The 13,589-nt window shown below is 37.5% G+C and overlaps 1 protein-coding gene and 1 long non-coding RNA gene across 2 annotated transcripts; both read left to right on the plus strand.

Moving 5' to 3' along the window:
- The first annotated feature begins 2,024 nt into the window (after positions 1-2,024).
- Positions 2,025-3,133, plus strand: LOC122624484. Its single transcript, XM_043804040.1, has one exon. It carries the CDS (start codon positions 2,213-2,215, stop codon positions 2,444-2,446), a length of 234 nt encoding a protein of 77 aa, XP_043659975.1. The 5' UTR covers positions 2,025-2,212; the 3' UTR covers positions 2,447-3,133.
- Positions 3,134-8,201: 5,068 nt separating this feature from the next.
- On the plus strand, positions 8,202-12,354 carry LOC122623734. Its single transcript, XR_006326423.1, has 4 exons — positions 8,202-8,279; positions 10,298-10,637; positions 10,892-10,978; positions 11,959-12,354. It is a non-coding gene; the product is annotated as an uncharacterized LOC122623734 (long non-coding RNA).
- The last annotated feature ends 1,235 nt before the right edge of the window (positions 12,355-13,589 follow it).

Below are 13,589 nucleotides of genomic sequence, written 5' to 3' on the forward strand. Positions count from 1 at the left end.
GTGATTTAACAAACGTAAAAATAACATAAAACATAAGCTAAGACCTTAATGTAAAACAAAAGAATTTTAAAGAAACCTTTTAACAAAATAAATTAATATCAATCGAATTAAACCGATGAAGATGAAGAAATCTAATAAACCGAAGCTAACAAACGTAAAACGAGCAAAATGCTTACAAAGAATAGGAAGAAAAAAACATAAAAATGAATTCGATACTAACTAAGCATAAATTTAGTCTCTAGAGCAAACCTTTTTTTGTTTAGATCAAATTAGAATTGAGGCCAATAGCGAGATATATGATATATCCGATTATAATGCCGAACACACACAGATTCGAATGGCAGTTTGTAAATGCATCAGACACAATACATTCATCGACTGCAGTCCCTGAGCTGCTGGAGATGGCCGGTGTATTTTGCCTAAATCATAAGTTTAATAAAGATCTAATAATTAACTTATAACTGTGCGTTATTTATTCGGTTCCTACGAAACTTTAATACTTTACAAACATTCTTATTTTATTCAAGTGCTTTAACTTTATACGTCATGTTGTAAATTCCCTGCTTAGTCAGCTCTTCCTTTCTTTGTGTAAATAGTTTTATCTCGCAGCACATTGATAGCCCATTGATAGTTTGTCCGACTATAAACAATAACCGGCTGATTCCACTTTCAGATATATGTACTTATGTATCTGCCACACATGCCACTTCACGAGCAGTTGTCGCGCTCAATTAATGTGCAGCCCACTTAAGCCGAATGTGCGTATACTTAATGAAGCAACTTGCACAAAGGCGGGCGCACAAAGCACAATGTGAGGTTAACAACATTCGCCGGCGACTCGAGAACCCGGAAAGGGAGTTCGCTTTAACCCTTGACTTTGCTTAACCCTTGAACCATTCATGTTTCGAAAACAAATCTATATTCAAATCTATGTATTTACATTTCCCAATTCCAAAGTTTTCAAATTGTATTGCTTTGGGAAGTTGAGTTTTTCCAAATGTTTCAAGGGGATATTTCAAATATTTTCTGTTGTGAACGTAATGGGTTAACAACGGATTGGCGTGCAAAGTCCAAATTTTGCCAGCATAAGATCTTCAGCAAGGGCAGCAAGACGGGGAAATCCAAGGCGAACAAAGCATAACGATAAAATGGAGGAGTGCCAACTGGCGATTGCATTCAGCAGCCACCCACCCACCGCCCACCTTCCGAAAAAAGTGAGAACGAGCGTGCGAGAGAGTACATGCTAAGAAATATCACAGGACCTTCCTTCGAGATGTTTATGAATATAATTTAATTATTTAAAATAGAAAACTATTTCAGAATTATATGGATCTAACAGTTTTGCGGGTACCTCGCATTAAAAGCGTTTTTTCGGTACCTAATAGTAGCTAGCGCATAGTAGCTTGACTTTTCGCTCAGTGTGCCGTATCAGACCGGTCGTTTTCCCTCTCATTCGCTCCTCTTTGTCGCGCAGACTAGACGAGCCCGCCAGACCAGACCAGACCAGCTGAGGGTGTGTGCGTGCGCGCTGCATGGCAATGCCGTGGATGGCGCGCTTGTTGTACACAGCTCCAAGTTGTTCAAGTTGTCGGCATACCCTGGGTTTTGGGAAAAAGTCACACAAGTGGTCGGGAAAAGGTTTACAAGCCAATATTTGCCCACCCAAAATGTTTAAACAATTTTAAATGTATTATTCTAAAAATAGAATGGATAGCGCCAGATGTTTCCGTTCTGCTGGTTAGAGTTCATGAATATCACTAAAAAATAAATAAGATATAGTAATAAATAAGCATGCTTACTTCTTATATGCTTCTATATGTGAAGATTTTTATGTATGTAGTTAAAATTTGAATGTTTTCCATCATCCATTATCAGGGCATACTTTTCTACTGCAGGGTATTTGCTCAGTCGCCTCAGTCGTCTGAGAAGGTTCTACTCTTTGTGCTTGGCTTGTTTTTGTTTTTTGTTTTGGTCGTTGACGTTGCGGCGTCGCTTCTAGCAATCCGCACAGTTCGCATCGAGACTCCGAGCAGAGCGGCAGTCGCTCCAGTTGCAGTTGCAGATAGAGATACAGATACAGCAGATACAGATACTTCAATACCTCAACAGATATAAATACAGATACAGAAGCGGATCGAGACTAAAGCCACAGCATATAGCTTCTGTGGCCAACTTTAAAACTCAAGCAGTGCAAGCAAAACTCAGTGTGAAAATGCCGTTCCCCATCCATCCGCCCAAGCAGATGCCCTGCCCCCACTGGCAGCACTTCCCCATCAGTCCCGTGGACAGCAAGCCGAATCCCTTCGATGCCGTGGGCGGAGCGGCGGCAGCGGCCACCCAGGTCAGCATTGGGGCCAACAAGCCACCGGAGCCGGTATCCTATCGCTATTGCTTGCAGTGTAAGAACTCCGGCAAGGAGCCATCGAACCCCGCAGACAGGGAGTAGTTGCCCCAACGCCATGGAGGTGACCCCTCCATCCAGCCAAACAATCAGCCATCACCTGTAATCAGCCACTTCAACTTGGAGGACGCACTTGGAAAGCCAATTAAAAAAAGGAAAATAATCATAGTAATCACAGAACAAAGTTTTGATTTCCAGAGATATCCAGATATATGTATAACACATGTTTCCTTTATGTCCATCCCATTCAAACAAATCACCCAATTTTTTTTTCTGTGCTGCTACTCCTGTTTTTCTATATAAAAATGGATCTGAGTTTTAAAGTTACGCATAAGTGGATATATTTATATCAGATTTCCTAATTTAAATCTGACATTTGCGAAACAGTGAATTTAGTTACTATAAGCAGTTCAATTTAATATCAGGTCCCAACGCGCAGCCCAATTTTTTTCTGTGTTGTTATTATTTAACCTAACCTAAGCACATGTTCCATTAATTTTTTTTTGTTGGCCATTTACGCAAAGTGTTTGTTTTTGTCGATGTAATTAAGCTAAGCATTTTGTACGTACGTATTTAATTTGTATTTAGAGCTAAAGACTATACAGTTTATACAGTTTATGAATTTATGAATTTTTTATATATTTGTATAAGAGAAGCGCCAATAAACGCACGACGCATTTAAAAAACGAGTTCTACACAAATACACACGCACTCCCCAATATACATATACCATATGCTCTCTGTTTTCTTTTTTTGTTGATTCCAAACTCTGACTTTGTTTGGTTCTGTTTCTACTTCATTCGACTTTTGGGGTCTGTGTTTTTATGTTTATCAACATTCTTCAAGGTCACCGATTGGAGCGTGAAACGAACGGAAAAAAATAGGTGCGATAAGAGCGGCTTGAGATTTGAGTTTTTGATTTGGAAAATTCGGGAATAATCGGATGATTTTTCTTTCGCCTGTGTCCCATAGACAAAGTTCAACAAACCAATTGAAAATGAAGGCGAAGAGAGTGAGAAATACAGCTGATGAATAAAAGGGTGTGGGGGGAATTAATTGCATTTGTTCGCCGCTGCAAAATAATTGAACACAGTTCTCAGAGAGTTCGTTGATATGCATGCTAAGATGCACTGCATGCACTGAAAGAAAACTTCAACCTCTTGCGGTATTACGATAAAATCATAATCAATTTTTAAAAATTATTGCTATGCCAAAAAAAACAGCTAAACAGCCAAATAAATATTATATTATTTTGCAAATATTATATTATTTGCCAATTAAAAGTAAGTACTTTTCTCTGTGTGGCAAATTATTTCTGTTAGGATGTGTGCATTCAGCACCGTACTATATTTAACCTTATCGCGTGAGTCGGCGAGTGCGTGTGCGAAAAAAACCTTAGCAAATGCTGGCATCCAAATAGTTCGTGATATTCGTCCTATTCGCAAATAGGTGATATTAGTGTTTCCAAATGACACGGTTTAGTTTGCCATTTTCGGACTTTACAATGCGGCCTTTTGCCCAAATTGGTTATTTACGGCACAAATTTTCGGGGGCTTATCTCCGCTGATACGGTCGTTATCTAACTTTCGAGTCTAGCCAACGTGCCCCCTAAAATAACGCACACAAATAGGAAGATATGAAAGTGCAGATAAACGTGAAAGCAAACAAACATATGTACATAAATAAACATATAACTAGGAAACCAAACTGAACTATTTATACCCCTTAATATTTATTTTGGCTTAATTTTATGTTTCTTAGCGATAAAAATTATATTTACTATTTGTAAAGTGCATACTTTTTTGACAAACAAATGTTCTGTAAAATGATGAGTAGAGTTGCATTTCATACATATGTATGTATGTGAAATTAGTGTTCTCAGCTTTTATAAATAATCGCAACAAAATGCTAGAATTATAATTACACTCTGCTATTCTATACATCGCTGATCGTGTGTTTTTTGCTTTTGTTGGCATCCATAAAGCTTTCACAAGCGATGGAGCTTCGAAAAGCTTCGTTTTCAAATAAATTGTCTAACGAACACCACCAATGCTGTTCAATTTCCGCTAAATTTGCTATTTACAATGGCTAATAATAATATGGCTAAAATAATCGATTTTTTTATCATAGCTTGACTAAAAATGGTCATAAAGTTGAAAAAATAACTGTTTTGAGCAGCTAATTATCAATGCTTTCCATCCCACATCACTTTTTGATGGATATAGGGAAATTAATTTTTGCGTCAATTTTCGCTTTTTTTGCAGTGGTAACATCATCAAAAATTGCAAAAAATGGAAAAAAAAATTTATTTTTTACTGTGAACACAGTTTTGTTTTAAATTTAATTACGAATTCAACGAGGTACAACATTCCATATTTGGACCACTATTTCGAATGCTGTGATAAAAATAGTGAAAATAAAGTTCACAAAAAAAACAGAAAAACGATTTTCGGCAAAAATTCAATATTTACGATTGGTATTTTCTGTATAACTTGGCCAAAAATTGTCGGAAAGTTAAAAAAATTACATTTTTGTACTCCTAATTACCAATACTAACCAAAAATAAAACTTTTGGACCGCCTTTGTCAAAATAACTTTTGGCCAAATTTTCGCATTTTTGGAAAGGGGTACCATCATCAAAAATTGCAAAAAATGGAAAAAAAAATTTATTTTTTTCTGTGAACACAGTTTTGTTGGAAATTTAATTACGAATTCAACGAGGTACAACATTCCATATTTGGACCACTATTTCGAATGCTGTGATAAAAATAGTGAAAATAAAGTTCACAAAAAAAACAGAAAAACGATTTTCGGCAAAAATTCAATATTTACGATTGGTATTTTCTGTATAACTTGGCCAAAAAATGTCGGAAAGTTAAAAAAATTACATTTTTTTACTCCTAATTACCAATACTAACCAAAAATAAAACTTTTGGACCGCCTTTGTCAAAATAACTTTTGGCCAAATTTTCGCATTTTTGGTAAGGGGTACCATCATCAAAAATTGCAAAAAATGGAAAAAAAAATTTATTTTTTCTGTGAACACAGTTTTGTTGGAAATTTAATTACGAATTCAACGAGGTACAACATTCCATATTTGGACCACTATTTCGAATGCTGTGATAAAAATAGTGAAAATAAAGTTCACAAAAAAACAGAAAAACGATTTTCGGCAAAAATTCAATATTTACGATTGGTATTTTCTGTATAACTTGGCCAAAAAATGTCGGAAAGTTAAAAAAATTACATTTTTTTACTCCTAATTACCAATACTAACCAAAAATAAAACTTTTGGACCGCCTTTGTCAAAATAACTTTTGGCCAAATTTTCGCATTTTTGGTAAGGGGTACCATCATCAAAAATTGCAAAAAATGGAAAAAAAAATTTATTTTTTTCTGTGAACACAGTTTTGTTGGAAATTTAATTACGAATTCAACGAGGTACAACATTCCATATTTGGACCACTATTTCGAATGCTGTGATAAAAATAGTGAAAATAAAGTTCACAAAAAAACAGAAAAACGATTTTCGGCAAAAATTCAATATTTACGATTGGTATTTTCTGTATAACTTGGCCAAAAAATGTCGGAAAGTTAAAAAAATTACATTTTTTTACTCCTAATTACCAATACTAACCAAAAATAAAACTTTTGGACCGCCTTTGTCAAAATAACTTTTGGCCAAATTTTCGCATTTTTGGTAAGGGGTACCATCATCAAAAATTGCAAAAAATGGAAAAAAAAATTTATTTTTTTCTGTGAACACAGTTTTGTTGGAAATTTAATTACGAATTCAACGAGGTACAACATTCCATATTTGGACCACTATTTCGAATGCTGTGATAAAAATAGTGAAAATAAAGTTCACAAAAAAACAGAAAAACGATTTTCGGCAAAAATTCAATATTTACGATTGGTATTTTCTGTATAACTTGGCCAAAAAATGTCGGAAAGTTAAAAAAATTACATTTTTTTACTCCTAATTACCAATACTAACCAAAAATAAAACTTTTGGACCGCCTTTGTCAAAATAACTTTTGGCCAAATTTTCGCATTTTTGGTAAGGGGTACCATCATCAAAAATTGCAAAAAATGGAAAAAAAAATTTATTTTTTTCTGTGAACACAGTTTTGTTGGAAATTTAATTACGAATTCAACGAGGTACAACATTCCATATTTGGACCACTATTTCGAATGCTGTGATAAAAATAGTGAAAATAAAGTTCACAAAAAAACAGAAAAACGATTTTCGGCAAAAATTCAATATTTACGATTGGTATTTTCTGTATAACTTGGCCAAAAAATGTCGGAAAGTTAAAAAAATTACATTTTTTTACTCCTAATTACCAATACTAACCAAAAATAAAACTTTTGGACCGCCTTTGTCAAAATAACTTTTGGCCAAATTTTCGCATTTTTGGTAAGGGGTACCATCATCAAAAATTGCAAAAAATGGAAAAAAAAATTTATTTTTTTCTGTGAACACAGTTTTGTTGGAAATTTAATTACGAATTCAACGAGGTACAACATTCCATATTTGGACCACTATTTCGAATGCTGTGATAAAAATAGTGAAAATAAAGTTCACAAAAAAACAGAAAAACGATTTTCGGCAAAAATTCAATATTTACGATTGGTATTTTCTGTATAACTTGGCCAAAAAATGTCGGAAAGTTAAAAAAATTACATTTTTTTACTCCTAATTACCAATACTAACCAAAAATAAAACTTTTGGACCGCCTTTGTCAAAATAACTTTTGGCCAAATTTTCGCATTTTTGGTAAGGGGTACCATCATCAAAAATTGCAAAAAATGGAAAAAAAAATTTATTTTTTTCTGTGAACACAGTTTTGTTGGAAATTTAATTACGAATTCAACGAGGTACAACATTCCATATTTGGACCACTATTTCGAATGTTGTGATAAAAATAGTGAAAATAAAGTTCACAAAAAAACAGAAAAACGATTTTCGGCAAAAATTCAATATTTACGATTGGTATTTTCTGTATAACTTGGCCAAAAATTGTCGGAAAGTTAAAAAAATTACATTTTTTTACTCCTAATTACCAATACTAACCAAAAATAAAACTTTTGGACCGACTTTGTCAAAATAACTTTTGGTCAAATTTTCGCATTTTTTGTAAGGGGTACCATCATCAAAAATTGCAAAAAATGAAAACAAAAATTTAATTTTGTCTTTAAACACAGTTTTATTGGAAATTTAATTACGAACTCAGCGAGGTATAACATTCCATATTTGGACCACTATTTCGAATGTTCTGATCAAAATACTGATATTTAAATCGCAGAAAAACAGAAGAACGATTTTCATCAAAAATCATCATCAAAAATTGCAAAAAATGTGAAAAAAATTTCATTTTTATTTTGACAAAAAACTAGGATGCACAGCAATAGGATCCTGCTGGTTTAAGGAAATGTATATTTTCAAGCTAGAAAGAACTTGTATCCTTGCTTTCGCATGGCCAGCACTGCTTGCGAAAGTTCTCTCTCTCTCTCAGTGGGCAGAAGCTTTCGCGCTCGCCCTCTCTGGCGGCGGCATGCGCTCTCTCTGCAGAGGTTCTGCGACGCTCCCCGTTAGCTTTTTAATCATGTGGGGCCGCTCTGGTCGGCTTGCACCTCCGGCGCAGCTTCCTGTTCGTCCTGCTTCGCACCCCGCGCCCCGCGTCCCTCGCCGCCATCGCAAGCACTCTCAATTGGCGAAGGGAGCCGACGCAACAGCAACAGCAGCCGCAGAGCAGAAGCAGAAGCAGCAGCAGAAGCCGCAGCAGTCGCAAACGCGCAAGCAGCAGCCACAGTCGCAGTCGCAGGCAGTCGCAAGCAGAGCAGCAAGCAGTTGCAAGGGCGCCGCCTCCGTCGAGTTGAGTCCTAGTTCGATTTTCACGCTTTTCCTGCATTTCCCCCCCCCCAATTGGGCTCTGGTTGCGTTTCTATTTCCATGCTGATTTCATTTGCTTTTTTTTCTGGCTTTTTTGCCAGCGTTTTACGCATTAGTAACGTGTCCTGATTTTGACAGTGGCATGACAGGAAATAAACCAAAACGCAGCGGCAGCAGCAGCAGTGAGTGGCACAACGGTAATTCGCAGTGTGCCAAATTGCGAATTCCTCACTCTTCTACTCCCCTATCCCTCACTCACTCACTCTTACTCTCTCACTCTCTCTCTGTGCTCCTGTTTGTTGCCCACTTTTTTTTTGCCAGTGTGTGTGTGTGTGTCTTCCTAGTGTTTTTTTTTATTGTGCGGGAAAAGAGAAACAAAGTGCGTAAAAATTCACAATATCATTAATTAACAGTTGTTTTCCCCGTTGGGTCGCAACAGGAGCTATACCGCTCCCCCCGCGCTCTCACTCTCACTTTAATGGGTGTGTGTTGTTGGTTTTGTCCTAGGCCGAGTTCTTCTTGTTGTTTTTTTCCAAGTGTGTGCGTGTGTGTGTGTGAGTGTGACTGTGTGAGTAGGTGGCAAGCAATAAAATTTCATAATGGTTGTTGTACCAGCTAACACAAAAGCACTCTTACCGAATTAATTCAATTAGAAAACAAAACAAGGCGTAATAAAAATTATAAAACACCACATAAACGGGTTATAAAATTCTCGGCCAGCAAAGGATGCTCAAATGGCAAAGTTGAAGCGATGGCCAAGTAGAACTTTCGCTGATAAAGTGACCCAAATATGGAGAGCAAGACCACACACATGTTCCTGAAAATTCATTAAATCATAGAGCGGAAAAGGGTATCAGCGGAAGAGCATCCATAAACGGCATAGATCTCAGTGCAATGATTTAAATTCTGCTACAAAAAAACCATCAACAAACTATGCAAGTCAATTTAAAAACATTTAAAACAACGATTGCGGATATATAAAACTGAAAAATCGAAATCTTTAAAGGTGCAACAAACCAATCAATTACAAATGAACACACACAGAATGAATAAAAATTAATTGCAATAATAATAATAATAAAATCCCTTTTATATCGCTTTATTCAAATGAAAAAACATTCGACCATAAACCAATGAAATCGAAATAAAGAAAAGAACAAATTAAAAAGCCTCCCTTTAAATGGTTGTAAAAATTAAGCGAGACAGAAAATGCGGAAAATGCTCAACTGAAAACAGTGTCATTTGGTGGTATTCTTTTGTGTTGGAAAGGTTAGGAACGCCCCGCCCCGCCCCTTGGGGCTTACAACTTCGCTACTCCCACTGCGCCCACTTTTGAAAACCGCCTTTTGTCCACATTTCCCACGCCCACCTCGCACCCACCCACCGCTTATTCTTATCGCCAAAGAGTCACGTTTTTGACCCATTTTCACATACTGGTGCCTAAGCCCCCATGCAGAGATGGCATAAAAGCTGCTCGGAGTCCTCTTCTACCCCCATTAACCCATGCAGCCAGCCACTTAACCCTCGAGTGGCTCTCGCTGATGTAATGCCATTCGATTTGATTTGCCATGGTTAACCAGATTTGCTTGCCACAGCCATTCGGCATTTTGCGGTTGCTAGTGCCTAGCCCTACACTCGAAGAAATACACAAAGCAAGGGAACAAAGCATAAGTCTTTCAGAAAGTTATAATCTATATACTTTGCTTTTAAATTGATCTTAACATAAATATATTGTTTTATGATCTCTGTTACTATTTAATTTAAATAAAAACCAATACTGCTTATTCTCCTTTCTATTTTTGATTTTTATAATAACTGATTCGTTAATGAAAATGACCCTTTATTATTCACGGTGCATGCGGCTGTGTATGTGTAGGCTAGGTTGATTACTAGCCACATGGTTGACGATAAGTCAGTAAGTTGATGGCCCCAATTTGCGTACGACTCTAATTTGTTTGTTGTGTGTGTGTTCTTTTTTTTATGTTTTCGGCTCCCATTAGTAAACCATTGGGCCAGCGGTTGACCATCGCCGTGTTGCTCGGCAAATTCCCCAAACGCCGCAATGTACCACTGACACGCCCTCGGCGCTTTTCCATTTGGGCTATCTATCCATCTGGCCAAGCCATTGGAGCCATCCATCCCCCTGGTCGGACCCAGCCTCACTCAGTTCAACGCACGTGCCTGGTCATAGACTGGAAAGCTGAACAACTGGAGAGCTGGACAACTGGACAACTGGATAGCTGGACAACTGGATAGCTGGTCAACAGGACAACTGAAAAACCACTGAGGTCCTTCCGCAGGCTCACGCACACAGGCGCAAGCAACAGGACTTGTTTATCGGTGAGTATGGCAAAGAAGGATTCCGATTTTGTGGGCCATGAATATGGAGGATCACAGCGGTTGGCCCTTGTCAAAGGATATGCATATTGAACAAAAAACTGTGAGCACAAAACACAAAGCTATTGCATACAAAAGCCACTATTGCATCCTGTGGAGCAATAGATGTATTTTTTTAGGCTGATCCTCCACCTCCATGGAGTCGTTTGTATGTACATATAGAACCCCGACTCACCTGTATCTCATCCTCTTTGCAGGCAGCCCCTCGGTTGGGCGCCACGCCAAACTGGCCCATCAATTTTGGTTCTCCTACCCGCCACCGGGCGCTGGCGGCGGTTCCTCAAGTGAGTCTTACGGGTTGCGCATGCGGGGCAGCACCTTGGACCCCCCACCTCCACCTCCACTATTACTATTCGTAATACTTCCCATCCCAAAACACCCCCGTCAAAAAAAGATAAAAGAAAAAACAAAAAAATAGAAACAATACCGATCCCCACATCGTTTGTGTTGTTCGTCCCTCGATGTCTATGTAATCTGATTGATCGATATAACCGAAAGTTATAATACGATGATAATACATTCATATACTCGTATACTCGTATATAGCCCGTGTATAGTCTATAGGGAGTGCGATTATCGTTTGTTCTTTGGTTCCACTTCTTCTTTTTTGTATGACTAGGCCATCCTGTGAGTCCTCTCTCTGTATATCTATCTGTATTTAACCTATATATATATATGTATCTTGTCTGTACGTATGTATATGTCTGTATGTGGTACGTTTGTTAAGTGACTCCTCTTAGCTGTAAAGATGTAAAGGCAACTAAAATAACTCTCTCTCTCTCTCTGTCTTTACATACATACATATATAGTCAATGAATCCCATACCATACCCCATTGTTCTTTATATTACATAGGTATAACCATATATTTTGACACCATATGATACCATATATATTATAGCGTATAGTATAGCGTAATATAGCGTAGTCAAGGCCCAGAAAACCAGAGCCAAAGAGAGAGGTAATCCGGCTTGAAGGATTAACTGGTGGATTGTAATCCCTGATTTGCCTTGGTTTTCTATCATTCGATGGTCCACATACTTATATATGGATTTTATTTTGGGGCTGGCCAAATTTCATTTATTACATTAAATTAAAATACAAAATACCGAAAATAATAATGTCTATTGGCTCTCCCCAATTAATAAACATAAGATTTAGTTCCGATTTAAGTACGAAATAATTGAAGATTTATTTTTTGTACTTCTTTTCTTTGCTCTTCTTTGATTGATATTGTCTTCTATGTTCAACACACAATAACAAAGGAATCATAAAACTAAGGAATCAAGTCTAACCAATACGAAATACAAAACGAAAGAATACAAAAATAATACGAAATTACTGAATCAAATCGTAAACTTTTACCAAAGAACGGAGATCTCTTCCAGTCTCAGTCTCTCCTCTCTTTCTATCTGCCTATATGTCTATCTCTCTTGCTTAAATGACACACTCAGACACACCGCACTCACCTAACTAACTAACTAACTAACGGTACTAATTCCATTCCAATCGTTCCGGTACGCGTCGCGATCGCGTGTAATCAATTGCCAAATTCGACAAGAATCGTTGCTAAAATCTAATCAAAATCAAATTCGACACAACAAGAACAACAACATCATCACCACAAGTACAACATCTGAAAAAAAAAACATCAAATAACACATTGAGGTAAGGAAGAATTTCTTTCTCTTTCTGTCTCACACAACCCGCCTCTCTCTCCGTCTCCGTCTCTCTCTGTCTCTGCCTCTGTCTCTGTCTTTGTCTCTCTATCTGGTCTCGTAGTGTTGGCCTAATGGAAATAGAAAGCATTAGGCCACAAGCAGATCCCCATTAGAAACCCCCATAGACCAAAGTATGAAACCAAGTACAATAAGACCCGCCACCTCACCCACCCCCCGCCCAACATCCCCTACATAGCGAGTTCCGTTACTCCGCTGTTCCGTTCCGTTGGTTGTTCCGTTACGTTACGTGTAGTTCGTTTCGTTCCACGTTTCGTTCCTTGTTTCCCCTTAGTTATCTTACATTTTTCGGTTGGTTTTCGGTTTTCGCATTTTTCGTAGAGCTTTGATGATGATATAAATTAATGCCACTACGATGAGATGATACATGATACTACAAAATGATGACCCTGATGCGTCTGTGTGTGTGTGTGTGTGTTGGCAAGTAGTTTGTGAATGGAACGGGGTCAAAGGTGGCGCCAGGTAGGCCAGGTGGGCCAGGTGTAAACTTGTCGCACTCGGGCCTCTTTGAAGTCATCCAAAAAGGGTAGAACGAGATAATTGCATACGCTTGAAGCTTTAGAAAAGGTTAAACAGATAACTAGAATATGAAATGAGTAAACTGTGTAGCATGAGTATTTGAGTATTTGCCAAGGCTTGGGGCTGAAAACCATGTTAAGGAAAGTAAAAAGGTTTTGTTATTTTTGCAAAGAACATACAATAAATGTTTAAATATTTGTGTAAATAACTGAAATTATATGTAAGTAAGTTGAAAAGTTCGCTTTTAATTACTGCAATGATTGCTATGATCAATTTGAATCCACCACAACACAGTGACTCAAATAAGTGTTTACTCACCGCCTGTGACGCACTTGGTGAACTCTTGTGCTCTTGTGCTCTTGTGGTGGGTTGAATCGGTTGAAGCCAAGGCCAAAGCTCAAAGCTCAAATATTCATGGGAAGCATAAATGCACGAGGAAAGCAAAACGACTGGCAGCAAAAGCAAATGTTGAGTGTGTTAGTCGAGTAGAGACCGCTCCTCAATGTGGGAATGCTCTGGAAAAATAATAAAACAGAGGACCAAACACCACTAATTATTAAGTCAAATAATTAACGAGCGTGAGAAATACAACAAAATACAAACCAAACCAAACCAAACCAATGACAATGACAATCGCG

This window comes from Drosophila teissieri, chromosome X (genome assembly GCF_016746235.2).
Source record: "Drosophila teissieri strain GT53w chromosome X, Prin_Dtei_1.1, whole genome shotgun sequence".
Lineage (NCBI taxonomy): Eukaryota > Metazoa > Arthropoda > Insecta > Diptera > Drosophilidae > Drosophila > Drosophila teissieri.